Source organism: Tamandua tetradactyla, chromosome 23 (genome assembly GCF_023851605.1).
Source record: "Tamandua tetradactyla isolate mTamTet1 chromosome 23, mTamTet1.pri, whole genome shotgun sequence".
NCBI lineage: Eukaryota > Metazoa > Chordata > Mammalia > Pilosa > Myrmecophagidae > Tamandua > Tamandua tetradactyla.
In genome coordinates, this window is record NC_135349.1 from 55,971,195 (window position 1) to 55,998,984 (window position 27,790).

Here is a 27,790-nt window from a genome sequence, read left to right on the forward strand (position 1 = left end):
TTAACCCAATGGCTTTAGCCCCCATTCATGATTCTTGCCCCCATCAGTTACCACTCAGTGGTTGCCCACTGGGGATTTTTCTAATTCCATCATCCCCCTGCATCCACTGGTTGGCAGCCCACTGCAGACCTGTCCCTCATGACCCCCCTCCCCGCCCCACCCACCCCCGCCCGTCAGTCCGGACTTGGGGGTCTCTGGTCCATATTTTACACCATCCCTGTTCTTATTGGCTTTGGTGAATCCGGCCAGTGGAGCCCTTCGAGGAGCTCCTGTGTCCTTTGGCAGGTCCCCTTTAGGCTTGGGGCACACCGCCTCCCGACCCTGCCCCTGCCCTGGAACCAGGCGTGGCTCCCAACACCCTGGGTTGTGAGCATCCGAGGTCACGGGTGCAAGAAAAGGAGCCCCCCGAAGCGACGGCGTTCGTCACGCGGCCTGGGCCTGCCCCGCCCAGCCCGGGACGGGGCGTGAGGGCGCGGGGAGGGGGCGGACGGCGCGGGCGACGCGCGGGCGTAGGCGAGGAAGGGCCACGGTCGTGCCCACCGGGGGCTGGGACTACAACTCCCAGAAGTCCGCGCTGCGCGTGTCCCTCCGCGGCCGCCGTCGCGCGCGTCACGTGGCCGCCTGGCGCGGGTCACGAGGGCAAACACGGGGCGGCGGACGCTATCCTGCCGGCTCTGGGATCCGCCGCCGGCCATGGCCAACGTCTCCAAGAAGGTGTCGTGGTCCGGCCGCGACCTGGACGACGACGAGGCGGCGGCGCCGCTGCTGCGGAGGACGGCGCGGTGTGCGGCGCCGCCCGGCGAGGGGACGCCGCTGCTGAACGGGGCCGGGCCCGCGGCCGCCCGCCAGGTGAGGCCCGGGCGCGTCGGGGAAACTGAGGCCCGGTGCGGGCGGTCGCGGCCGGGCAGGGACTCCGGGCGCCGTGCGGGGTCGGGACAGTTGGCGCGCCCGGACCAGGCCTGCATCCGAGCGCCTCGCTCCCCCGCTCCTCCCCGGCCTGCGTGGAGCCGCCGTCCGCCCGCTGTCCAGAGCGGGGGCCTGGGGCGTGACGGCCGCCGGGTCACGGCGCCGGGGCTGCCCCCGCGCTCACGCTGTGTGCCGGCCGGGCCCGCGGCTGCTGTGCGCCGTGCAGCCGGAGAGCCCCGGCGAGCCTTGCAGCAACGCTGTGGAATGGGCGACCGAGCTGGCTGCGTTTTAAAGGATAGGAAACGGGGCCACGGAGGGCGCGGGAGCTTGCCCATCATCTCCCCGCTGAGTGGCAGAGCTAGCAACGATTCCAGAGTCTTTGCAGAAGCTCGCAGGCCGTGGACTGGCAGGGTTCTCACCGTGAAGTTCTAAGCGGGTTTTCCCGGCGCGGGTGGACGCAAGTGCGCTTGCTGCCTCATCCTCTGCTGCCCTAGAGCAACTTTGTCTCCTTATATTACCAAAAATATACGGCCTGCCGATGGTTACCTGCTCAGATGATTTTTTTGAAATTTGACATAAATACGTGAACCGCCATTTTGTATGATTTTTGAAGTATAGAAGGTTGTAGCAGTTTCAGTCTAGAGGTGGGGGCTTTTCTGAGAGAGTGACTGAGGAGCTCTGCCATGGCCCTGGGGGTCACCACAGATGACCAGGGCCATCCCGGGAAGAAGTACTTGTGCTGCATTTCCCTTCACCCCTAATTGCATTTCGAATGGGCTGCCTGTGGTAGTAAGAAGCAAGTCCCTGTGGTTGTGTTTTTAAATGCATTCAAGGTTTGGAGAAGGAACTCTTGGTTCCTGGGAAGGGGGGTGCACTTTGTGGGCTGGCAGACCTAATTTTGAGTTAACAGACTGCTTTTGTTGATTGCTTGGTCTTGTTCTGCCTCATGATTGTCTTGGGCTGCACCTGTAGAACTTGTATTTTGAAGAATCATTTTCCCAACCCCTTGGAAATACATTAGTCTGGAAAGAAGACCCCTCTTTGCTGGGAGAAAGCTTGTTCAGCCCCCTTTCGTAGAAGTCTTCGGCTGAAATGCTTGCTGTGCTCTGTGAGAAGAAGCGATCAAAGGGGCTTATTTTGGGTGGTGGAAAGACAGGTGATTTGGTACTTTCTTCTTTAAAATAATGGCTTTAAAGTGATTTGAAGTCCCCAGGCTAGAAAGGGGAAGTGGGCTTTAAGGGTTGACAAGTAACAAGTTTGGAAATCTTGACTGAGGTTAGATTGTCTTAGGACTGGGTGTACTTGGGGGTTTTCCAGAGAGCTTGTTGCAAATAGGTAAAGGAGTTCACTTTTTTGAAAGAGCTTGTTAATCTCATCTGTTCTCTTAAAAATCTTCGTAAACATTTTTGTTTCCTTTTAATAACAATTTATTATCTGTTCTTAAATAAAAAGAAAAAGAAGAAGAAATCACCCTGTGCCTGTTCTTTATCCTGTGGCGAGCAGTTTGCTTGGGACAGGTGAATGACGCTGTCTTCCTTATCCTAGTGCCAGGCCCGCCAGAAGAAACAGGTCTGGTGCCCTGTGAGAGGCCTCGAGGGTAGGAGATGGGTCTTGCTGCCCAAGGAGGTGGGGGGCTTCACCAAGGTGAAATTTCAGCCCAGTCTTAAAGAACAGAGGTGGGTGGGCAGACAGGGAAGGGGGAAAGAAGTGAGTGCTTGGGACCCGGCAGTGGCATGGAGCGAGCTGTAGAAAGCAGAGGTGGGCTGTGGCTCGGAGGACACGGTTGCCGGGTTTGAACCTGGCTGTGTCTTGAGAGCCCAGCGGGAAGCGGGGCTGTGAGTTTAGAGCCCCCCAGCTGGCCTTGGGCGGATGGAGGCCGGGAGGCCTGCTAGGCTGGGTGGCCGTGCTGCTTTAGAGGCTTTGGCTGGGAGCATGGCCCTGGGCAGGTCGGTGTCCTCATCTGCAGAGGCGTGGATCCGTGGGCAAAACCGAGCCCCAGGTCTGTCACCAAACATGTTCTACATGAACATTCATCGGCAGCGCTTGTGTCAAAAACAGCAACAGAGTCATTTATCTTCGGATTTGGCATTTGGGGTGTGACTCTGTTAGCTGACTTGACTTCTTGTTTTTTGCTTTTAATTATTTTTAGTTAAAAATTTTCAAAATTTATAAAAGCTCTGTGTCTACCAAGCAGCTGCTTCCCTGGTAGCCTCTAATATTTGTACCTCTGGGAATTTGCTAATTCCAGGGGTTTGGTGTGCGTGAGCTCGCACAGTGGGTCCTTTGTGTTGGCCTCTGCCTACACCTGCCTTCCTGGCCTGCACACGTGGTGGTGTGTGAGCACGGCGCGCCTTCTGCTGCTGAGCAGAGAGGATGCAACTCGCCGTGTCTCCACTTACCTGTCCGTGGACTCTGGGCTGGAGCCCGCCTCTCGGCTGCTGTGAACACTGGGGTGCAGAGGCCTGTGCAACTCCCTGCACTCATTCTCGAGGTGGGCCGGCAGGAGCGGAATTCCAAGGAGGGGTTTGCCGGGTCACCAGGTAATTCCGCATTTCCTTTTGTGAGGAGCGGCTGTCTACTTTCCACAGTGCCTGTACCATTCACAGTCCCAGATTCTAGATGCTGTTTTCCTGGAGGAGGGTCTGTGTGAGGCAGAGGGCCTAGCTCGCTGGGCCCCTGTTCTCCCGAGTGCTGCAGCGCGGGGGGAGGGGGCCTCTGCACTGTGCTCTCAGCTGCAGTGGAGGCCTGGCCAGCAGCAGCCCTGGAGCCCAGCAATCCGAACGTAAACACTGATTAGATCTGTGGCCTGGCCGTCTCAGGGCTCCGGGGGCTATTGCAGGACTCCTGTGGCTGGACAGCGGTGTGGTTGCCACCTGGGCCTGGGGTGCAGCCTGCCGGGGCCCCTCGGACCTCCTTCTGCGGCAGAGCAGCTGCTGCGGTTAGTGTGTGGGCAGCAGGCTCAGCTCGGGCAGGGCGGCCTTGGCCAGGGAGCCTCCAATGGGGACCACCCCCGGGTTGCTCTTTTGGGCCATCGAGGGGATTGTCGAGCAGGTGCTGCCCCTCTGTCGCTGGAACAGGGAGGGGTGAGGTCAGCCAGCAAGTCGTGGTCATGCGCACGAGCCATGGGGAGCTGAGCCCTGAGAACTTAGAAAGAGAAGTCATCTGCATCGGAGGCAGATGGGCGGCTCTGGCCTGTGGTCAACGGGCAGGACACCTCTCAGGCACGTGGCGGTGGGTGGGATGTGCTCCCTGGGACCCCCAGCCGGCTAGGCCCCTCGGTTAGTGCTGGGAATCGGTACTGAGCCCCTGTCTCAGCGCAGGGGAATCAACCCTGAGGCACTGCCTGCTGGGGACCTGGTGCATGCGCTGTGGCCATGAGGACCCCCCGCCCCGCCCCACCTAACCCCAGACCTCAGCGCCCTCGCTGTAGAAGGAGCCCACGTGCGGCCTGGCTCTTGGGTAGTGGGTGGACCAGGCCTGCCCCATCTGTCCGCTCCCCGGCACGCGGCCCTTTTGGGGGGGGGGGGCTCAGTGTCGGTTGAGGGAAGGAGTCTGTGAGGGAGGCAGCCTGACAGGGGCTGTGCCCAGGGTGGGACAGGGGTGGGGACAGCCCTTGTGCTCCCCCACCCTCCACCTCCCTGCAGCCTGACCGCCTCCCTCCCCTTCCCCCAGCCCCGCTCTGGGGGTCCAGGTTGGCGGCCGGAGTGTGGCCCCCAGACTCTTCCTCGTAAGCTCGGGGAGCTGTTTTTCCCTCGTGCCTTCAGTAAGATTCTCCCAGGGGGCCATCGTGGACATTAGAGCCATTGTCCTGAGGACATACGGGCTCAGGGGGACACAGGTGCGGGCATGGCTGGTACCGTGAGGGGCTGTGGCAGCAGTGCACCCCACATCCCGCTGCGCCACCCGCCCTCCCCAGTGTGGCCTCACACCTCCCCCTCCCGCCTGGGCCTGTCCACTGCCAGGCCTGGGGCCTCCCTTGGGCACCGTGTCACCATCTTGGGCGTGAGTCTTGTGACCTTTGTCGTGGCGGCCGCTCAGCTTGGTCTCTGAGCTTGAGCCCTGCACGGGCCCGTGGGTGTCAGTGCAGCGAGGGCCAAGCTGGAGGGTTTTGTAATTTGAAAGGTTTTTAAAAACGATTTTAGACTCACAGGAAGTGTGGCAACTGGGCAGAGAGGCCCAGGTACCCTCGCCCCACACCCCAGTGGCCATGTGGCTCTGGGACGTTTAAGACACGCTGACCTCATGCTAGAAGCCCCCCTCAGCTCCCCTGTACCCACCCCCCCGCAGTCCCTGGCCTGCCCTCTGTCCCCATAACTGGGTCACTTGGAAATGTCAGGAAAGCCACCACACAGCCTCTGCCCTCAGAGGTGGGCTTTTCCTGGCTGCACCCCGCACCTGCCTGCTGCCCCACAGCCCCTCTTGCCCCTGTGTCTGTTGCCTCCCTCCAGTGTTAACTCCCAGAGCACAAGGTAGCTTCACCCGACTGTACCTGTTCTGTGGGGCTGTGCCCTGTTGCATTGGGCACTGAGGCCCATCCATGTGTCTGTGTGTCCCTGTGTCCGTGCTCCCTTGTCATTGCTGTTTAGTCTTCTGCTGCATGTCAGGACACCAGCTGGAGCACATGATGCCAGCTGTTGTTTGCATTTCAGGTAAACAAGAAATGATTCTTAGTATAAGTATGTTCCTTTCGACGTTGGGATATACTTAGACACTAGAAGTTATTTGTTGCTCCCCTAATTGTATGTGCAGCGGGGCGCCTTGCGCTTTACGTGCCAGCCTGGCCCTGTGGCCCTGTGGCCCTGTCCATCTCACTGTTGGTGGGGCTTCTGCTCCGGACCTGCCTGCCACTGCTGTGCCCCGAGCAGGCCTCCTTCTCCCTCTGCCTCCTTGCCGGCCAGCCCCTCCTGCCCCTTCTCGGAAGTCTTTTGCCTCCCGGAACTGAGGTGTCTCTCTGTGACACCCCTGCCTCCTACCCCTGCTCAGGTGCACCTCCAGGGCGAGTCCTCGGGGCAGGGAGGGGTTCTCATGGCTGGGGGGCCTCCTGGCCATGCTCGCAAGATCCCTCACTCTTTCTTAACTCATGGAGCCAGAGTGGGTGATTGTGATAAGACAGCTTGAGTTACCAGAGGACCAGACTTTATAGTGGAAAGTGCTGGAAGAATTTGGGCAAGTGAAGTGAGACTGCCTGGGTGGGGGGTGCCATGGCATCTGCGGGGCGCTGGCTGACACTGTAGGCTGGTGACCTGTTGGGGGTCTCTGCCTTTTGCCCCTCACAGCTGCAGCGGCCGGGCCCTGCTCTTGGGCTGTCTGGGTCCTCGCTCACCGTCAGCCCCTGGGGTCAGCGGTCCCAGGCACTGAGGCAGCAACTGGAGGGTGTGGAGGGCCACCCGTTGATGAGCTCGGGTGGAGACGGGGCTTGGGGCAGAACCTGGCGTTTGAGCTGCTTCCTCCATCCACTTGGGAGGAGAGTGCATGTGTGCGTGCGTGTGTGTGCGCGCATGTGCAGGAGGGAGAGGCAGAGAGGTGGGCAGAAGGGGCCACAGCACACTTCTTGCAAGCTCTGAGTACTGGATCTGGGTGATGAGGCCAGCGCTCTTCTCCCCACAGGACATGGTGTGTGACCAGGACAGAGGACAGAGGGCACAGAGCAGGCCAGGTGGACACAGCAGGGGCTGGGTGGCACGGTGTGCTCACGCTGCCTCGCCCTGTGCGGATGCGAGGCCCCCCAGGAACAGGTGGGAAGGGGTGGACGTGGACATCCACGGCTGCACGAGGCCCTTAGCCTTGCGATGGCCGTGGCGGCTCCATCTCGCGGCCTGGGAAGCCGGCCGCAGGAGCAGTGCTTACAGGGCTCAGCTGCTAAGTCAGCAGCTGGAGAAGAGGCTCCGTAGGTCCCTTCGGGAGGGGCAGCCATCCTGGTTCCCCAGGCTGGGCCCCTGGGCTCTGACTGCAGCCCCTCCCTTCTCGGGGCTAGTTTCCTTATCCGTAGGGGGTCTGGGGCCTGGGGCTCCCGGTGCAGGCACAGGCCGTCTTGGTGTGCTCCATGCCTCCCCTGCCCTCGCTGGCCCTGACGCCATCCCTGGCAGTGTCGTGCCACCAAGTGCTTCGGCACAGATGGACCCCAGGGTCCCAGGGGTGTCAGGGAGAGAGGTGGGGATTGGTCAGTGGGACGGCTGCCACCTGAAGTCAGGTGGTGGTCTTGGATTGGGCAGCTGCTGGTGTGGCCAGACCAGCCCTGGTTTCTGGGCCTTTCTTCTCCCCACAGGGGTGCTGGCTTTCTGAGGTGGTGGCAGTAGTGGACAGGGGACACGGTCACGGTTCTGCCCCGGCCGAGGCACTCTCTCCTCCTCCCTCACCCCAGACTTTGTAAACATTCAGGAAGTGGTTTGGATTGGAGTAGAAAACAAGGTGACTTTTTGGCTTGGGGCTGATGGACAGCAAGGCCCAGCCTCCTCCTAGCCCGTGCTTGGGTTCTGGATGTAGCATTTGTGGTGGGGGCGTGTTCAATGGTCCCACCAGCATCTGACTGTACATCACCCGGTACTGCCAGCAGACCCTGCTGCAGCCAGGCGAGGGGCACCCAGAGGGTGCCCGCCCCCACCTGGTGGTACAGGCATTCATCTGCGGTCCCTGTGAGGCAGTGCCCAGCCAGAGGATGGAAGCTGCTTGGATAATGGGGGGCCGGGGCTTCCGTCCCTGGAGGCCCTTTGTTGGGCTGATGGAAGGGGGGCCAGCAGCAGCAGGGCCTGGGGTGCAGCGTGCAGGGGGGCTGCTGGCCATCCTTCACGTCAGTGAGGCCAGGCACTGTGTGCAGCTGCTGTGTCCAAACTCACGGCTTCTCTTCTGCCTTTAGCTGCCCCGTTCTTCGTTCTTCCGCGTCGGGCAGATGAGCAGCGTGGAGCTGGACGACGAGCTGCTGGACCCGGTGAGTGAGTGGTGGGCTCCTCCCGCCAGGGAGCCCCAGGGCCAGGCCGTGCTCACGGAGCCTTCCAGCCAGAGCATCGCAACAGGCGGCAGCAGAGCATGCCAGGGGCTCCTGTAAGTGATCAGGACCTGCTCGCTGCTGGGGTGGGCATCACTGTGACTGCAGGAGGGCCAGGGGACAGCCCAGCACACAAGTGGACAAGGCATGGGAGAGCCCAGGCCCTGGCGGAGTGAGCGTGGTGTGCAGAGGGAGCGGAAGAAGGCAAGGGTGGTGGGGGCAGAAGGCGGCAGGGGCTAGGCCAGGCCGTGCGAAGGTGGGAGCTAACGTGTGGGAACTGGGAGGGTTTGGCCACCTCCTGCCTGCAGTCAGCAGCGGCATAGAAATGTCCCATGCACCGGCAGGAGTGGCGTGCTGCCTGCTCCACGGAGCCTGTGGTGGTTCTGGCGTCATCCTGGCCAGGTGGTGGTGCCCAGTGGCCTGGTCAGGCAAGCAGTGGCCTGACTGTCGCTGCAGGGATATGTGTGGCTGGTTGATAAGCTGGAAGCTGCATTATTAAATCCTCAGTCAGTTGACTGCAGCTGTAGCTGATTACATCTGCCCTCCACTAAGACGTGTCTCCCACAAATGTGATAATTCATTCCGTTGGATTTGAACCAGTCAGTTGAAGCCTTTTAAGGGAGAAGAGAGAAATTTCACTGTTTCTTCAGCCATCGAGCCTCTCCTGCAGAGTTTGTCAAGACTAGTCATTGAAGTTGCCAGCTTTGCATCCTGCCCTGTGGGTTTAGGACTGCACGCCCATGGTGAATGTAAACCTCATACTTATGGATCTGCCCTGTTGGTTCTGTCTCTCTAGAGGACCCTGACTGACACAGAGCCTCTTACTTGGGCATGAGGAAGCGTTTGTCCAAGGTTGGCATTGTTTCCCAGATGCTAAAATGAGTACTACCCGGTGGGTTGATTTAACTAATGGGAATTTATTGGCTTCTGGTTTTGAGGCTAGAAGTCCATGATTGAGACATCAGGAAGGCGATGCTTTCTCCCCAAAGACTGTGGCATCCCAGGGCTGGTGGCAGGCGGTCCCTGCTCCGTGGCTTGTCCGTCGTGTGGCGATGCACATGCATCTTCTCCTTTCTTCTCCGGGCTCCCTTGACACTGCTTCTGGCTACCCCGGGCTTCCTTCTGTGGTCTCACCTAGAGGCCCCTGGAGTAGGAGTAAGATCTGTCCTGGTTCAGCCGGGCCCTGCTCACCTGTGGTCCCCTCATCTGGAGGTCCTGCTTACACCACAGGGACAGACTGCAACAGAGAACACGTTTCTTTCTGGAGCACACAGTCCGTCCTACCACACGAGTAGTTTTCAGCCTCTCTGATACTCTACCTTGTTTAAGAGAATGCCGCTCCCCCCCACCCCCAGCCCAGCTGGCTGGCGTCTTAGCTGAGTGGAGACAAGAAGATGGTGGCATTGTAGTTGGGATTCCTTAAGGCTCAGAGCAGAAAGCGCAGTGGCTGCTGTGCCCTTCCCTGGGCCTGCCTGTCCTCCCTGCGCCCTCCCGATCTGTCCGTACTCCTGACAGACCCCTCAGGAGTCGCCTGCCAGAGCCCAGCAGCCCCTCACACTGCCCAGGCAGCCACCCCATCTGCCCCTGCTGTTCTCTGCCACCTGGGGGTTTCCAGCTCACAAACCTCGGCTTAAGGTCCCTCCCCCGAGAGAGAGCAGGCGCTTTCAGAGGGCAGCCTGGCCTCTGCCCCCTGGGTGTCCCCCAGGGGTGTGGGCTAGGTGGTGATGAGCTAGGCCTCCAGATCCCAGACCAGGGAGCACGTGCCAGGGTGCATGGCCCTCTCGTGGGGTGGTCACAGCAGCCTGTTCTGGGGAGCCTGGCCCACATGTCAGTGTGGGATGCTGCCCAGAGTGCAGAAGGTGGGTAACCAGGGGTGCTTTGGCCTGTGTCCAGACCCGGGTGTTGGCGGTGGGAGTGAGGGCAGCTGCACACACAGAGAAACTTCCGTTTGGTTTTGTTGTTTTCAGCTGTATTAAGGTGTGATTCACATACTGTGCAATTTTCACCCATTTAAAATGTATAATTCAGTGGCTTTTAGCATATTCCCATAATTCTGCAGAATCCATCTCAAAGCATGTCATTCCCAGCTGGTAGCCACTAACCTGCCCCGATGTGGCTGTGCCGCGCCCGGGCGCCCCATGTAGGTGGCAGCACGCAGCCTGGGCCTCAGGTCTGGCGCTCCTCCTGACGTGCCGCGGCTCGCATCACGCCTCACTCCCTGTCACAGCTCAGCAGCCTCCTCGGATGCCGCACCACATTTTGTCCTTCCCTTGGTCTGTGGATGGCCTTTGCCCAAGTGCACCTTTTGGCTCTCGGGGCTCGTGCTGCAGTGCACGCTCGTGTATGGGGTGGAATTGCCGGGTCGTGTGGTAACGCTGTGCTTAGTGTTTTGGGGAACTGCCAGTGGTGTTCCTCAACAGAAAAAGTGGCTGCACCATTTTATGTTCCCTCCAGCTGTGCACACAGGATCTCCTTTCTCAGTGCCCTCACCAGCGCTTACCTGTCTTACGGTATCTCATTGGGTTGTTGTTTTTGTATGCTGTATGGCGGGGGTCACATTTCTTTCTTTTCCCATGTGAGTATCCTGTTATTGCAGCACCATTTGTTCAATTTTTTTGTCTGTCTCATTTTGGGTAGTGCATGGGCCAGGCTCATTGGGGTTTTGATTTGCATTTCTCTGTTGAACATCTTTCATGTGCTTTTGGCTCTTTGTATATCTTCTGTGCAGAAATGCCTTTCAGGTCCTCTGCCCATTTAATTGGGTGATTTGTTTTATATGTTGTAGATAAAAGTCTCTTATTAGATGTGTGATTTGCAAATGTTCTCTCCCGTTCTGTGACTTTTCTTTTCACTTCTGTTTTTTTCTTGGTGGTGTCCTTTGAATCCCAAAAGTTTTTAATTATATGTCCAGTTTATCTGTTTTATCATTTTGTTACATCTGCTTTTGGTGACATATCCAAGAAACCATCATCCCAGATCCAGGGTCATGTAGGTTTATCCCTCTGCTTTTTCCCCCCAAGTTTTATAGTTTTGGAATTAACTTTTGTATATGGCTTCAGATTTGACTTCATTCTTTCTGCATGTGGATTTCCTGTTTTCCCAGCACCATTTGTGAAGAGACTATTCTTTCCCCATTAAATTTTCTTGGCCAGAAATTAATAATAAACCTGGTGGTTTATTTCTAGGCCCTCGTTTCTCTTCCTTTGGTGTGTATATCTGTCCTTATGCCAGCACCACACTGCCTGGATTACAGTAGCTTTGTGGTAAGCTTTGAAATCAAGAAGTGTGAGTCTTCTACCTTTGTCTTTCTCGTGATTGCGTTGGTAGTTCTCGATCCCTTGCATTTTCTTATGAATTTCAGGATCAACTTGTCACATTTCTCCCAAAAAATCCAGCAGAAATTTGGTTAGGGCTTGCAATGAATCTTTTTTTTTTTAATTAATGAAACATAACCACATACAGACACAAACATTCTTACCATATGATCATTCCGTTCTTGATATATAATCAATAACTCACGATATCATCACATAGTTGTGTATTCATCATCACGATCATTTCTTAGAACATTTGCATCAATTCAGAAAAAGAAATAAAAAGAAAACAGAAAAAAATGCATACATACCATACCCCTTACCCTTCCCTTTCATTGATCACTAGCGTTTCAATCTACTAAATTTTTTTTGATATTTGTTCCCCGTTATTTATTTATTTTTAATTCATATGTTCTACTCGTCTGTTGTTAAGGTAGACAAGGGGAGCATCGGACACGAGGTTTTCAGTCACACAGTCACTTGCTTGCATTGACCCTTAACAGTGTTAAGTCTTCCAGTCTGTGAACATGGGATGTCTTTTTTTTTTTTGCATGGGCAGGCACTGGGAATTGAACCCAGGTGTCCGGCATGGCAGGCGAGAACTCGCCACTGAGCCACCGTGGCATGCCTTTTTTTTTTTTTTTTTATTAACATGGGCAGGCACTGGGAATTGAACCCGGGTCCTCTGGCATTGCAGGCAAACATTCCTGCCTGCTGAGCCACCATGGCCCGCCCAGGATGTCTTTTCCCTTACAGAGGTCTGGAATTTCTTTCTGGGATGTTTTGCAGTTTTAGTGTACAGATCTTCAACTTCATTTTAAATTTATTCTAGGATTAACTTTTATGTATTTTTGATTTTTTGATGCTTTTGTAAATGGAATTGTTTTCTTAATCTCATTTGCAGACTGTATATAGAAATACACCTTTTCTACATTGAGCTCATCTCCTGCAACCTTGCTGAGTTCCTTCATTAAGTCTCTGTTTTCTTAGTGGATTTATTAGGGTTTTCTATGTCATCTCGTGAACAGATGGTTTTTCTTCTTCCTTTCTGATTTGGACACTTGTTCTGCTTCTTGCGTAATTGCCTTGCTCCGTCCTCCAACCCGGCGGTGAGTAGAGCAGCCGGGCACCTCACCCGGTCCTGACCCTGGAGCCAGTACTTCCTCTTTAACCCTTAGGTCAGGTGCAAGCCATGGGATTTGTAGCTATCTTTTATCAGATTGATGGGTTCTCTTCTTTTCCTCATGGGTTGAGTTTTTCTTCATGAAGGCATATTGGATTTTGTTTTTCTTTGGTGGGGGGAGGGGGAAGTGCATGGACCGGGAATCGAACCCGGGTCCCTGCATGGCAGGCGAGAGTTCTGTCACTGAGCCGCCATCACACCCCTGTATTGGATCTTGTCACATGCTTTCTTTGTGTCCTTGAGACGCTAGGTGGCTTTTGTCCTTTGTTCTGTTGGTGTTCCAGTCCGGCATAATGCCAAGACCAAAGAGCATGCCAGACGAAATGAGGCATCGGTGGGGGGGAGAGACGAAGTGGAGGCGAGGCGCTGGTCTGGGGGCTGCCCTTAGGCAGGCCTCGCTTAGGCACTGTGACTGCCATGGTTTGCTGAGCCCCAGTCAGCATTGCTCCTGTTGACTCTAAAGAACACTAGGCCTCTAACTGAGACTCTATAAAGGTTTCATGCACTAGGTTTGCCTTCCTGGAACATATAACTCCCAGAGAGTTCCTAGGTCAGATAAATCCTGAATCCCAGAGGGACCAGCCTCTCCACGAGTATCAGTTAATCATACCCCCCTCTCCTTGAGTGTGGTCACCCTTCTCAACATGAAGAAGTCTGATCGGGCATTGCCCAAAGATCCCTGCAGGTTGGGAGAAGGATTGAAGGAGAAGGAGGAGGGACGATAGAGAGAATGGGGCACTAACAGTCAGGTGTGGCTGCTGAGTCACTGTATTTCATGTTCCCTCAGCCTCCAGCCGGACGGAATCTCTGAGCTGGTGGGAATCTGGGACCTTGTTCTATGACTGTGGGTCAAAGTGTGCTTTGAAAGGTTTGCTTTTTTCTTTCTTTGCTTTGTATATATATTCTACAGTGAAAAAAGAATTTTGAGAAAGGAACACGCTAGACAGAAACTAGCTCTGCATTTACTTGGGGTCCTCCTGTGAGGAGGACCCCTTCCCAGGGCAGCTGGGGAATGAGCGCTGAGCCAGGTCAGGGTCCCGCAGGCTGGGGTGGGGGGCTGTGGCGTTCTCTGACCTCAGTGTGCGCTCCCGTGGCGGTGGGCCTCGCTCCCGCCGTGGAGCTGGTGCCCGGGCCTGGTGCTCACAACTGGTGGACGTCGACCTCCCTGGCACCCCCGTGCTGAGCGCCTCTCCTCCCATGGCCACTCTCGCGTTGTCGCTGGGCTCCATGTGCGAGCTGGGCCTTCTGGAGAATTTGTGTCCATGTGGGCAGGAGATGGCGGCCTCTGGTTTTCTTGTCTCTTGATGTCCTTGGTTTTGGAGTCAAGACAGCCCCGGCTACACAGGATGGCTGGTAAGTCCCTCCTTCCATCCCGCACGTGGCTTCCCAGTCCCGGCGTGCCAGCTGTCGGCTCTCTGCTCTCTCCTTCCACAGGACATGGACCCCCCTCGCTCGTTCCCTAAGGAGATCCCCCACAACGAGAAGCTGCTCTCCCTCAAGTATGAGGTGTGCCCCCGCCCCTGAGACCCCATCCCATGCCCCCCCCGGTCCCCGGGCACGGTATGACCAGTCTGTCCCCTGGTGGCCTGCAGAGTCTGGACTACGACAGCAGTGAGAACCAGCTGTTCCTGGAGGAGGAGCGCAGGATCAACCACACGGTGAGGCCAGCGGGCTTGGGGCGCAGGTCCCAGGGGCGTCCTGCTGCCGGCACCCACTCCACCGGCAGTCCCAACTGTGCCCCTGTGACGGGGCGTCCCGCCCTGCAGCCTCCTCAGACCGTGCCTCCCTCGCAGGCTTTCCGGACGGTGGAGATCAAGCGCTGGGTCATCTGCGCCATGATCGGCGTCCTCACGGGCCTGGTGGCCTGCTTCATTGACATCATGGTAGAGAACCTTGCTGGGCTGAAGTACAGAGTGGTCAAGGGCAGTATCCTTCGTCCTGGCCTGACAGCGAGGCCACGGTGCAGCTGGGCAGGCACGTCCAGCTGCCCTCACATCTCCATCATCGCAGGGCTGAGGGCATTGGGGCTGGCCTGACCCATGGGGCCATGTCCCCCGGGAGCTGAGGGCACCAGGCTGGCCGTCCCGTGGGCCCGCGTCCCCCGGGAGCTGAGGGCACCGGGCTGGCCGTCTCCCATGGCCCTCTGACTGGCTGTCTTGCCGGGAGCCTTGTCTGGTCTGCTGTCCAGGCCGTGAGTCAGCTCTGGGCGAGGCAGGGTGGGAGGCGTCGGTTGCTGGTGATGCTGCCACGTCCTTGATGAGCCCCAGACATTGACAAATTCACCGAGAAAGGGGGCTTGTCCTTCTCGCTTTTGCTGTGGGCCGCACTCAACTCCGCCTTCGTGCTGGTCGGCTCCGTGATGGTGGCCTTCATCGAGGTACCGCCTCGGGGAGCCTGGGTGGTGGGGGAGCTGGGGGGACACGGGGGCCCCCGTGATGGGCAGATCCTCAAATTCACGTGCGTTTCCTGCCCCCGCTGTCCGGTAGAACCCTGGACATGTCCACTTCTGCCATGGGGAGTGAGAGCCCCGTGGCCCATAGTGCACTGTAGGCTTGCAGGTGCGCGGTCAGTGGAAGCAGGACTGACCGGTGCTGTCCCATCTCCCCATCCGCAGGGCCACAGGGCCTTGGGAGCAGGGAAGGCTGTCTCAGGGTAGGGAAGGGCCTCCGTGGTTCTCTCATTCCAGAATTTTCCCTGAGGTCCCCCTCCCTGTGCACCTGTTCCTCTTTGCTTCCCTCGCCATGAGGTATTGGGAGAAAGAGAGGCACGCCCAGAGGCTTCCATCGGAGGGCAGGCTGGGGCGTCCCCACTGTCCCCTAGATCTGCAGAAGGGGGGAGAGCCAGGCCTCCTCTCTGCACCCCCACACCCCACCAGTGTTGGCTCCCCTTGAAACTGGCTCTTCCCTTGGAGTGGGGACATGGTCGTGATGCCCCTTTCCCCAGGTGGCGTGCCCCGTGCACCCCTGCCCCCAGGTGCCCTGCCCCTGCCCACATTGGCCCGCTGCCCCGTGTGCCACCTGTCCCCCATGTGCTGTGGGGTCTTCCTGGGGCCAGATGGGCTGCATCCGCCTCGGCCTTGGCAGTGCCGTTCTCCAGCTCAGCAAGTGCCTCCTTCCCTTCCAGCCGGTCGCTGCTGGCAGCGGGATCCCCCAGATCAAGTGCTTCCTCAATGGGGTGAAGGTCCCCCACGTGGTCCGACTCAAGGTGGGTTGTCAGGAGGGGCTCCCCGGGGATGCCGTGGAGAGGAGCAGCCTGTGGGGGCGGGCCAGGTGCTGGTCGCCCTGTCAGAGCTGAGAATAGTTGTGAGAGCAGCAGACTTCTTCACCAGCATCCTCAGCGTGCAGCAGACCTGCATCTCTAACAGCACCTGACCCCGTCACGTGTGTGTGTGGGGGTCCTGTCACGGCCGTTTCCAAGCCCTGGTCCTGGTTCCTTGGCCTCACGCCTGAAGTGGTAGCAACCTCTCCTGGGGAGACCCCTCCAGGGGCCGCCCTCAGAGCTCCTGGGTACCCTGCTGGCTGGGCAGAGCCTCCTCGAGTTTCTGCTGTGCCTTTTGGCAGCAAGGCAACTTTAGAGCCATCTCTCATTCTTTCCCGAGCTCAGAGCTCTCCTTGGGCAGGAGGGGAAGGAGTCACAGGGTAGGGCTCTGGAAAAGTCAGGAGTCTCAGCTTCAGCGCTAGCAGGTGGGAGGAAGGCAGCGCTCAGGACACTCCAGCCCCCTCCACGCCCTCTGCCCCTACCGGGTCTCAGATGGCATATTGGAGATGAAGGGGGGAGGCGGAGCATCTGTGGTTGTCATGGAAACCCTCCACCAGGAGCCCCTTGTGCTGCAGGCCTAGAGGAGCAGTGGTCACAGAGGGTGGGGGTCCCTGGAGGGCATGGCCCATCCCCACGCCCGTGACCCCATCCCCGTGCCCACGGCCCTGCCCTGCAGTCCCAGGCAGAGAGCCAGGGATCGGAGTGCTGGCGGGCACTGCTGGGGGCCGCCTGGGCTGAGTGTGCCCTGCTGTGGTGCAGCCAGCTGTGGGTCGCTGGCTCAGGAGGCCTGGCAGGCACCTCGTCTCACCGCGCCTCCCTCTGCCTCCCTGTGGTGCAGACCTTGGTGGTGAAGGTGTCAGGGGTGATCTTGTCTGTGGCAGGAGGACTCGCCGTGGGGAAGGTAAAGGGGGCTTGGGGGGGGGGGCACCTGGCGCGGGTCTGGGGCCCTCTGCGGCTGCTTGAGTGCCAGGGTCCCACCCCCTTGCAGGAAGGTCCCATGATCCACTCGGGCTCTGTCATCGCCGCCGGCATCTCCCAGGGAAGGTCAACCTCGCTGAAGCGGGATTTCAGGGTGAGGCCCTCCCCGCACCGGGGCAGCAGGCGGGTGAGGTGACCCAGGCCGTCCTCGGGAGTCTGGAGCCCCTGCTCCCTCCAGGTGCCCTCCAGGGCCTGCCCTTGCAGACCCGGCCCCCACCTCTCCCTCTCAGTGCAGGCATGCCCCCCCCCAGGACCCATCTGCCCCTCCCCCAGCTGCCCCTGGCACTGTGAGTGTGTACCTGCTGCAGCCCCTGGCCAGCCCTGGGTGCTGTGGCCTGTGGGCGGCTCCTCGAGCAGGCAGGCGCCATCCCCCTGCCTTCAGCAGTCCCCTCTCCCCACTGGGCACCCCAGCCCCTGGTAGTGGGGCTCCGTGGCTTCCGTCCCCAGCCTGCTGCCCGACTTATTGCATCCATGGCCTGCGAAGCTGGGGCAGAGGCGTGCCATGGGGCTGCCTGTGGGTGCTATGGGCCCTGCCACTCTTGCAGTTGTCCTGGGGCTGCCGGGAAGGCGGGTGCTGACCGGCCCTGCATAGAGCCCTGCTTACGGCGGCTGGGCGGCTGAGGCTTTCAGCAGAAGGGGGCTCAGCTGTCTCCTCTCCCCAGGGTGCTCAAGCTGAGAGGGTGCCAGGAGCCGTGTGTGCTCAGATTAAAGGCATCGACCCTCTTAGAGACCCCCCTGGGACAGTGTTGTTACATTTCTGCATTCTCAGGGGTGTTGTGCTGAGTTTACGTACAAGCTCAAGGCTAAGTCACATTTTTACAGCATGGATTTTTGAGACAAGAACAAGTATTGGTTTCTTTCTCGTTCCTTTGTTTTAGGGCTTCCCGTAGAGTTTTCAAATGTCTGAGCAGCTATAGTAAAGATAATCGCCATGTGATGAGTGGGGTTGCTCTGGTTTGGAGGAAGCTGTTGTTGGGTCTTTTCCCCACCCTCCATGAACCCAGCAGTCCAGACCGCCCCCCTTTCTTTTCTCTAGCCCCCTCCTTCCCTCCGGGAGCAGGGCCTTTGGAGCCCCTGGCCGAGACCCCCTCTCTCCGTTTTAGATCTTTGAGTACTTCCGCAGAGACACGGAGAAACGGGATTTTGTTTCCGCAGGGGCTGCGGCCGGCGTCTCCGCAGCTTTTGGAGCCCCTGTGGGTAAGCAGGGGGCTGGGTTTTCCGTGTGTGCCTGAGCCCTGGGAGTGGGCTCTGCGGCCTGGCCTGCGGGTGCTCGGGGAGGTCATGGGTATGGCCAGGAGCACGGGCCTGGGTGTCAGCCTGGCCCCGCGTCCACCTGGGAGGCCTCGTCCTGCCCCAGTGACTCGAGCCTCGCTTCCCCCAATTTAGGGGCACAAGTGGGTGGGACCAGGGCACTTCAGACAGGGCCTGCCTTCCAGGTGGGGTCCTGTTCAGTCTAGAGGAGGCCGCGTCCTTCTGGAACCAGTTCCTCACCTGGAGGATCGTGAGTGCTGCCTCCCTCCCCCCAGGCCTCTGCTTCCCGGCCCCTCTCTCCCCAGTTCCTTCTGGCCTGCCTAGCAGGCTGTGGTTGGGGCAAGGGCCCTTAGGTACTTGATGGTCCCAACTGCCCTGTCCTTTGACCCTTGACACGTCTGGCCAGCCTCTTCCCTGCTCCTGGGTGGCCTCCATCCCCTTTCCTTTGCGTCTTGCTGGCTTGTCCCTGACCCTTGTCCAGAAGGGGCTTGGGTCCTGCTCACCTGCCTGCCCACCCACCCCTAGCCTTTGTCCAGCCTGGCTATGCCCAGCAAGCTCAGCACCAGCTCCCCTCTCTTTGGAGGGTTCTCCAAACTACACCCTGTCTAGAAGCATTCCTGAGTGGGGAACAGGGTGGCGCTGAGCAGCTTCGGGTCAGCCTCCCAGGCCTCTGTCCTCTCCTGCCCCTGTGTCTGCACGGGTGAGTGTGGGGCTCTGACACCCATTGTCCCTTTGGTTCTGCTTCTGCCTGCAGTTTTTTGCTTCCATGATCTCTACATTCACCCTGAATTTTGTCCTAAGCATTTACCACGGGAACATGTGGGATCTTTCCAGCCCGGGCCTCATCAACTTCGGGAGATTCGACACTGAGGTAACCTGCTGTACAGCCCCACCTCGCTTTCTGGCTGGTTTTTCATGGTGCGGGGCCGGGGCCTGGTCCAGTTCAGCTGATGTGAGGGTGGGGCATTTGGCCCATTCTGGCTCGCAGCTGTGGCAGGAGTCCGTCTGTGAGGCCTGGAGCTGGCGCTGCCCTTTGTAGGGCAACACGCCTCCAGCTCTGCCTGCATCAGGAAGCCCCTTGCCCCTTCAGGACCACAGAGCCCCATGCTGCCCAGCCTTGGCCATGGGTGCTGAGCACCACAGCCCCTCCGGGAGGAAAGCCGGAGGGCACCCGGGCTTGCTGAGGCTGCCCTGTGCTTTTTGAAAATGCAGATTCCTGGGCAGTTGTTATGTGCATGGGAACGTGGGGGCTCTTTGCCAGGGGTCTGAGGGCAGGAACCCCGAGATGCAGTCCTCAGGCAGTTGCTTGCTTGCTGCTTCCCTTTACTCTCCATTGGCAAAGCCTTTCCAAGGCTTCTGGGGAGTGAGGGTGAGAAGCTGTGGTGTATCTTGGAAAAATAAAAGCCTCCTGGTGCTTCCAAGGACCTCCTGGACTGAGGAGTAAGAGACGCAGGCAACCCAGCACACTGCTGGCCTGCTCCTGAGGGGCTTAGGACCCCTTAATAAAGAGCCAGAAGGGCCCCTGGGCACAGGGCCCCTCGGGCGGCAGGGGCTGCAGGCCCGTCTCACAGAGCCTCTGCTCCCTCCCTGCACAGAAGATGGTCTACACGATCCACGAGATTCCCATATTCATCGCCATGGGCGTGCTCGGTGAGGCCCCTCCTGTCTCTCCTCCACCGCCAGGACACATGGGCGGGGCACGCCAGCTGCGAGGGTTGGAGGGCCAGGACAACCCAGAGCCAGAGGGCGGTGGGGGCTGCTGTGGTGGGGAGACCCCGTGCTCCCGATGGGGAGGAGCTGGAGGGGAAGCGAGGCTCTGCCTTCAGTTGCTTCTCATCTTTCTTTTCTGGTATACCTGCAGGGTGGGCTTTTTGGGGTCCTGAATGGGGCAGCGCCCCCTGTGTCTTGGTCTTCCATGGCTGCCCCACACTGGGGAGTGGAGAAACTCAGGGGCCAGAAGTCCAAGGGGAGGTCAGGGCACCCTCTGAGACCCCCAGGGGAAAGTCTGTCCCTGCGCCTCTCCTGGCCCTGGCGGTGCCTGCGGCTGTGCCCGGGCTCCTCCCACTGTGCCTAGTGCCATGTCTAACGACCCTGCTTGCAGATCAGGCCCTGTGCTGTGGCCGGGGGCTAAGGACTTCAGCCCTCTTTGGGGAGACACAGCTCCCCAAAGAGAGAGCTGGTGGCCAGGGGAAGTCCCCCGGCTCCTGCTCTGCCTGCAGATGCGGCAAGTCGGTGCCTCTTGGGCCCCATGGCACAGCTCTCACCTTTCCTTCCTGAACCCTCACGTGTCCTCTCTTCCCGGCTATAGGTGGCATCCTGGGAGCAGTGTTCAACGCTTTGAACTACTGGCTGACAATGTTTCGAATTAGGTGAGAGCTGTATTTTGTAGCGTGTCGACAGGTGTGGCATTCATGCCCCCAGAGCCAGGCCGCAAGGTGTTCTGTCATGGTGGAGGAGATGCATGTACCTCCTGGGGGGGTGGGGGGAGGCCTGGCTGGTGCCCCCCACACACACACCTGGCAGCTGCACTGCTGGCAAGTAAGTGGACCCTGATGAGTACCCTGCCTGGACTAGGGCCTTGGTTCGTGGCCTGTGGGGGGCTGTTGGCGTGATACACAGCCTTTGGAAGGGTCCTGGGCTTAGAGCAGGCAGCCCAGAGACGCCAGGCCTGGCGGCTGTCGGGGGTGCACCACCACCCTCCTGCTGGCATCCTGGCCGCCAAGTGTGGACTCGGTGGCTGTGGCAGCTCCTGGAGGAGCCCGGTGGTGCTGCCTGTACAGACGTCCATACAAAACTCACCTACCTGTTCCCCCAGGTATATCCACCGGCCCTGCCTCCAGGTGATCGAGGCCATGCTGGTGGCTGCCGTCACGGCCACCGTGGCCTTCGTGATGATTTACTCCTCCCGCGACTGCCAGCCGCTGCAGGGGAGCTCCATGTCCTACCCCCTACAGGTAGGAGCCCAGGCCTCAGTTCCTCCTGCTCCTGCTTCCTGCCCTCAGGTACCCTTGACCTGGAAACCCCAGAACCAAGCAGGGACGACCTCCAGGGGGCTGCTCCCCTCTTCCCGGTCTCCGGGGCACCGGCAGATGGATGCAGTGACTGACGTTCGTCTGGCAGAGCACTGCCTGCACCCGGTCCCTGAGGGTGGGCGGGGTGGGGTCTTTGTGCTGCTCAGGTCGCACAGCCCAGAGGGGAGGCTCCCTGCTGCCCTCCCACTGGCGACCGCTGAAGCAGGCTCCTCCCGACAAGGCGCATTGCTGCGCCGTCCCGTGTGTGAGCCCAAAGGCGCCGCACTCAGGAGAGGGGCCAGGCACGGGGCAGTTCCTGGGGGCAGAGTGGAGTGGTGGGCGCTGCAGGCTGTGGGGAGGGGAATGGAAGGTGACGGGCGCATCTGAGGTCCTTCTGTGGAGTGACGGAAGTGATCTAGAATTAGACGGTTATGGTTGCAGAGCCCAGTAAGAGTGTCAAGGCCACTGAGCTGTACGTTACTTACACGGGTGAACCTCAGCAAAGCCCATTTCTGTAAAGCTGTGACCAAAAGTGGGCGGGGCGAGTGCCCCCGTGGGCAGCGGGGTCTTTCATTCTGGCCACGGCCAACCTGAGGCCTGTGACATGCTCCCAGTGTGCGGGGCTGGGGTCTCCCATACACTGACCATGGCCTGCCCCGAACCCGCACACCAGACAGGTCTGCACCGGCTCTGATGGGTGGGTGTGCTCTTGCAGCCCTGGGGCCCAGGCCTGGGCTCTGTGCTCTCTGTCCCTTTGGGCCCCAGCCTGACCCTGCCACATGTGTCCGGTGTGGCTGGTGGTGGCCCGGCCCACTGCTCAGCCCTGCCCTGGTCCCTCTCGCACGGCAGCTGTTCTGTGCAGACGGCGAGTACAATTCCATGGCTGCAGCCTTCTTCAATACCCCAGAGAAGAGTGTCGTCAGTCTCTTCCACGACCCTCCAGGTGCGTGGCTGGCACCACGTGGCGGCTGGGGCTGTGTGGGCGCGTGGGCCCTCGGCCGGTGGGGTGGACCCCTAGCCCAGCGTCCCCCCTCAGGGGACTGAGCTCCTGTTCTCTGCCGAAGGCCCTGTGCAGGTGGCCCAGGCAGCTTGTGTGTGTGTGTGGGGGGCTACTGCTGAGCTGGCACGTGCAGATACAGTTCCCGCCCCTCAGCCTCTGCCTGGGGGCAGTTGGCCTGGGTCACCCAGTGGGCACGCCGTGGGCTAGCAGTGAGATGGGGAGCTCTCGTGCCAAAGCCTCTCCCAGCCTCTTCCTGGTCTTACCCTGGCCCTCAGCTGTCTTGGGCCATGTGGTTCCTCAGATGGAGGGGCGTCACCATTTCTTTCGGGGGTGTTTGCTCCCTCCCAACATGAGCGCATTGACCTGTTTAAACCCCTTCCCACACACACCCTGACCACTGTTAAGATGCCCCACCCCACCTGCTGGGACCCGGGTGCGCCAGTTACGGGCTAGAATCGGGCGGCCTTGTGTGTCCCTCCCCAGAGGCGACTAGGGTCAGCCCTCTCATGGGCGAGCTGCATCAGGTGGGGCTGAAGACAGAGGAGTATCCGATGTGGGGGTTCATGGCCTCACCCACGCAGCCCCCGTGCAGCCCAGCCATGCTCCGTGTCCATGCATGGGGCAGCACTTGTGCCCCTCTCCCGCTCGGCCTGGTGCCCAGCCCCCCCCGCCACACCCCACGGCGCCCCTAGTGGCCTTCCCCGGCCCCCAGTTTCCTGTTACGCGCCTGGCCCCACCCTTGTGCGCCAGACGAGCTCCTAGAAGGCAAATGAAATGCTTTGTTGAAGCTCCTGTGGGGAGGCGGGGGCTCGGGTCCTTTTCCAGAAGGTGCCAGGGGGGCCGTGGCTCTCAGAGTCCACTCCTGTGGCTGTGCAGGGCTGCAGGCAGCCTGTCCATCTGGGCAGGCACCAGCGTCGTGGATTCTGTCTATGGGGGTAGAGGTCCCGAGGTCTTCGTTTACCTGGAATTCTCTGGGCTGGGCACAGGGGCCCTCCAGGAGGCCGCTACCCCTCAGCACCCTGTGGTTGGGTCACACTGAGCACTGCCAGGGACCCGCTGGGCCCCTTCCCTTCGTGTGGCTGGCCCTGGTGCTCTTTGCTTGTGTGGCGTCGTAAACCTGGTCTGGCTGCCAGCCAGGTGCATGTCATTTTGGGATGTGGGGACGGACGTGTGACCTCCGGGGGCCAAGGCACAGGGGAAGGCATGTCCTGCTCTGGTGCTGGCCTGAGGCTGGGCGCCCTGTTCCCAAGGGGTGTCTTCAGGCCGTGGACCTGGTAAGGGCTGCTGTCTCCCCAAGCCCGTGGCAGGGAGTGTGGGGGACTGGCGGCTGCTCCCCACCAGGCTCTGCATGGCTGCCGAGGCAGGGGCTCCCCCTCCTCCTCTGTCTCGTGTCCTCCTTTGCCTGGGTACACTGAGAGCACAGAACCCCCCAGGCGGCACTGGGTGTGGGGATGGGGGGCCAGGTCCCTGGACCTCAGGGGGGTCACCCTTATGTGGGGGACCTGGGCTCAGCACAGGGGTGTCCCCTGTGTGGAGACCGGGCTCGCCTGGGGTGTCCCCTGTGCGGGGACCGGGCTCGCCTGGGGTGTCCTCTGGGGTCCCGGGTCTGACTCGGTGCCCCTGCTCGCCAGGCTCCTACAACCCCCTGACGCTGGGCCTCTTCACCCTGGTGTACTTTCTCCTGGCCTGCTGGACCTATGGGCTGACCGTATCCGCGGGTGTCTTCATCCCGTCGCTGCTCATCGGGGCTGCCTGGGGCCGGCTCTTCGGCATATCCTTGTCCTACCTCACGGGGGCAGCGGTGAGTGTGCAGAACGGGTGGGCGAGGAGCGCTCAGCCCTGATGAGGCCCACCTGTGTGCGTGTGGCAGCAGCACGCTCAGCTTAGCGGATGTGCGAGGGGTCCTCAGAGAAACCTGTTGGGAAGGCGGGCTCGGTTCAGAGGGACAGCGCCGGGGAGGGGCCAGGGGCTCCGTTAATAGCCATGCTCCGTTGTCTTGTGTGGCCCGGGTGTTGCCCCACCCTGGTGCCCTGTGCACGTGTGTGTGCCCATGACCTGCGGCTCTGTGCCCCGAGTGGGCCTGCCAGGGCGGGGCCCCATTTGGAGCATTGTGCGTGAGGCTGCAGTAGCTGGTTTTGTGTGTGGGCTGTGGGGCATCCTGGGGGTCTGCTTCATCCGGGCAGGGTGGGTGGGGCTGGCCACCTGCTCACTTCTCCATGTCGCCCCTGCAGACCTGGGCGGACCCCGGCAAGTACGCCCTGATGGGCGCTGCTGCGCAGCTCGGTAGGTCCTTGCTACCGCACGGGGACGCAGGCAGGGAGGTGGGCAGCCCGGTCCCCCTGAGTGGAGGGAGGGCCCAGGCAGGCCTGCGTGGCCTCCTCCCCTCAGTGGGGCTGCCCTGGGATGGTGCTGGACGGAGGGTCCGCGGGGGCCACAGGGCAGGCAGGGCCTGCAGGTGGGCCCTGGGCCGCCGTGTCCTCGCAGGTGGGATCGTGCGGATGACGCTGAGCCTGACGGTCATCATGATGGAGGCCACCAGCAGCGTGACCTATGGCTTCCCCATCATGCTGGTCCTGATGACGGCCAAGATCGTCGGGGATGTCTTCATCGAGGTACTTCATCCGGGCTAGGGCCGGGCCTTGTGGGGCAGAGCGGACCACTGCTGCACACCCTGCAGGCCTCCGTGCACAGCACAGGCCTCTGCGCGCCCCGCACGCCTCCGCGCCCCCCCCACTGCCCCGCAGGCCTCCACGCGCCCCGCACGCCTCTGCGCCCCCCCACTGCCCCGCACGCCTCCGCACCCCCCCAACTGCCCCGCAAGCCTCCATGCGCCCTGCACGCCTCCGCGCCCCCCCACTGCCCCACACGCCTCCGCACCCCCCCCACTGCCCCGCAGGCCTGCACGCCTCCGCGCCCCCCCCACTGCCCCACAGGCCTGCACGCCTCCGCGCCCCCCCCACTGCCCCGCAGGCCTCCACGCACCCCCCCACTGCCCCGCACGCCTCTGCGCCCCCCCCACTGCCCCGCACGCCTCTGCGCCCCCCCCACTGCCCCGCATGCCTCCGCACCCCCCCACTGCCCCGCAAGCCTCCACGCGCCCCCCCACTGCCCCGCACGCCTCCACGCCCCCCCCACTGCCCTGCACACCTCCGCGCCCCCCCCCAATGCCCCGCAGGCCTCCGCACGCCTCCGCGCCCCCCCCCACTGCCCCGCAGGCCTCCACACGCCCCGCATGCCTCCGCTAACCCCCCCACTGCCCCGCAAGCCTTCACGCGCCCCCGCCCTCCACGCATGCCCTGACTGCCCCGCAAGCCTCAACTCATCCCCACAACTGCCCCGCATGGCTCCATGCCCCCCGCTACCCCGCACGCCCCGACTGCCCCGGCCGCCTCCACACACCCCTGACCGCGCACGGTCTCCCCAGGGCCTGTATGACATGCACATCCAGTTGCAGAGCGTGCCCCTCCTCCACTGGGAAGCCCCGGTCACCTCGCACGCGCTCACCGCCAGGTATGCCCGCCCCTCAGTGCACCCCTGCAGGCACCTGCTGTCCAGGACACAGCCCGCAGCCGCTGTCCAGAGCTCCAAGGAGCATGCGCAGGGGCCTTGCAGGGCGGGGTCCTCAGCTCCTGCTGTCATGCCTGCGGCACCTGCCTGCCAGCGACAACCTGGGCCAGACTGCGGGAGCGCCTGGCGCCACTGTGGCCCTGGTGTGAGCCTGCACTCTTCCCAGGGAGGTGATGAGTGCGCCGGTTACCTGCCTGCGGCGGCGTGAGAAGGTGGGCGTCATCGTGGACGTCCTCAGCGACGTGGCCTCCAATCACAATGGCTTCCCCGTGGTGGAGCGCTCGGACGACACACAGGTTGGGAGGCTGGGGTGAGGGCTGGGCCGGCATGGACCCCGCGCCTACCCGTGTTGGGTAGTCCCGGGCCTTGGGCGGTAGGAATGTGGGAACCCTGCGGTGGGCGTGCGGGCTGTTCCACCAGCTGCAGGTGATGAAACTGCTCAGCGTGAGGAAGCCGGGTGCTGTTTCGGTCACAGTGCTTGCTGTGGACTGCAGTGTTTTGTTTGCTTCACCAAAATCTGCAGCTGCACAGAGTGGCCTGGAGAGCTGCGGGCTCCATGTGACCCTGGAAGAGCCCTAGCCCCACTCCTGGGTCCCGGCCCCAGGCATGGCCCTGCCCCAGGCACAGCCGAGCCCCAGGGCAGCCCTCTGGGCCTCCTGTTCCTCCGCCCTGGCTGCAGGGCCCCAGGGATTGCCTGGGCGGTGCACCCAGCTGTGAGCCGCAGCCTCCCCGGGTCCCCTGCTTGCCGTGCTGCGGACCCCTCCCGCCCCCTCGTGGGTGGGCTGCCTGCAGAAGCCCCTCGTCGGGGCCTGTCCTACATGCCCCGGAGCCCCTGCAGTGCCTCCTGCTCTCTTGCAGCCCGCCCGGCTGCAGGGCCTGATCCTGCGCTCCCAGCTGATCGTGCTCCTGAAGCACAAGGTAGGCTGCACGCCGGCCTGCGGGAGGCTCGGCCCGGGCGGGCTGGGCAGCTCCAGGCAGACGCGCACGTCCCTCACTGCAGGTTTTCATGGAGCGGTCCCATGCCGGCCTCGCGCAGCGCCGGCTGAGGCTGAAGGACTTCCGGGACGCCTACCCCCGCTTCCCCCCGATCCAGTCCATCCACGTGTCCCAGGACGAGCGCGCCTGCACCATGGACCTGTCAGAGTTCATGAACCCTTCGCCCTACACGGTGCCCCAGGTGTGCTGTGGCCGCAGCAGCGGGTGGGGGCTGCGGCCGGCGACTAAGCTTCAGCTCCCCCCCCGCTGCGGGTGCTGAGGGGTCCTGGCCTGCCTTGCAGGAGGCGTCCCTCCCGAGGGTGTTCAAGCTGTTCCGGGCCCTGGGCCTCAGGCACCTGGTGGTGGTGGACAACTGCAACCAGGTGAGGGCGCGGCCCGGCCCGCGGGCCCCGGGCGCCCTAGCCTGTCGCCGCCTCCTTGGACCTGCCCTCCCTGCTTCCAAGGGGCCCTGCCGGGGTCCCCTAGACCATGTGACCTCACCCATGTGGTGCACAGGGGCCCTTGGCATCCCTGACAGACCCTGTCCATGCAGGTGGTCGGGCTGGTGACCAGGAAGGACCTCGCGCGGTATCGGCTGGGCAGGGGCGGCCTGGAGGAGCTCTCGCTGGCCCAGACCTGAAGCTGGTGTCTTCGCGGGCGGCACCCTGTCTCGTGCCCTTCACTCTTCCTGTATTCTGCCATCTTACGGCCGGCCCCAGCCGTTCGGTAGCAGCAGGGGAGGGAGTCTGGACTTGGGGCCACCTGCCATCGGACATTCGGCGTGATGCTCTTCTCAGTCGTCTGTTTACACTCCCTGAGCTCCCTTTGCCTCGGTCCCTGGGCATCTCTTCTCTGCTCCTTTCCCTTAAGGTCCTGGTCTGTGCACAGCCTGCCTGATCCCTCCCTGGTGTGTCTATCCCGAGAGCCGGCGAGAGGGAGAGCTGGGGTCGGAGTGGGAGGGCGGCGAAGGGCGAGGGCTGAGCCTCAGGCTGCAGGCACCAGCTCCCTCACAAGCTGTTCGGGTTTTATCTTGTTATTGGGGGTGCTCTGGCCCAGGGGTCTCCACCCCCAGCTGACACGCTGGCACCTCATGTTCTCCTGATGCCCCTGAAGCGGCAGGGAGGCTCTGACCACAGGCTTCCTGGAGCCTCTGGTCAAGGGGGATCAGGCCTGGGGCCAGCAAGGGGTTCCCTGGCCTGGGATGGCCCCAGATGGACCTCTAGGGTGAGGAGCCCAGTGGCTGTGCCTGGCGTCCTGGCCACCTGCCAGCCGAACCGAGTTGTGACCCGGCTGCCCCCGAGTCAGCAGGCTGCCCAGCTGCACTGCTGGTTCTTCCAGGGCCAGCCCGTGTGTGGTGACAGGTGC

At 61.2% G+C, this 27,790-nt stretch overlaps 1 protein-coding gene across 1 annotated transcript; it reads left to right on the forward strand.

Annotated features, from left to right (window-relative positions):
• Positions 1-633: 633 nt before the first annotated feature.
• Positions 634-27,204, forward strand: CLCN7 (chloride voltage-gated channel 7). The gene is made up of 25 exons (XM_077142263.1): positions 634-849; positions 7,760-7,831; positions 13,820-13,891; positions 13,978-14,043; positions 14,179-14,311; positions 14,653-14,762; positions 15,509-15,589; positions 16,482-16,544; positions 16,632-16,715; positions 17,725-17,818; positions 18,058-18,122; positions 18,627-18,743; positions 19,468-19,522; positions 20,181-20,241; positions 20,688-20,826; positions 21,733-21,826; positions 23,515-23,684; positions 24,115-24,166; positions 24,368-24,495; positions 25,308-25,393; positions 25,617-25,746; positions 26,309-26,368; positions 26,451-26,627; positions 26,728-26,808; positions 26,979-27,204. Exons 1-25 carry the CDS (start codon positions 694-696, stop codon positions 27,063-27,065), a joined length of 2,433 nt encoding a protein of 810 aa, XP_076998378.1. The 5' UTR covers positions 634-693; the 3' UTR covers positions 27,066-27,204.
• Positions 27,205-27,790: the final 586 nt, after the last annotated feature.

Coding starts and splice junctions, on each gene's coding strand:
- CLCN7 (XM_077142263.1), top strand. CDS start 694: ATGGCCAACGTCTCCAAGAAGGTGTCGTGGTCCGGCCGCGACCTGGAC. Junction 20,827..21,732: donor CCATGTCCTACCCCCTACAG/GTAGGAGCCCAG, acceptor CTCGCACGGCAG/CTGTTCTGTGCAGACGGCGA. Junction 25,747..26,308: donor AGCGCTCGGACGACACACAG/GTTGGGAGGCTG, acceptor GCTCTCTTGCAG/CCCGCCCGGCTGCAGGGCCT.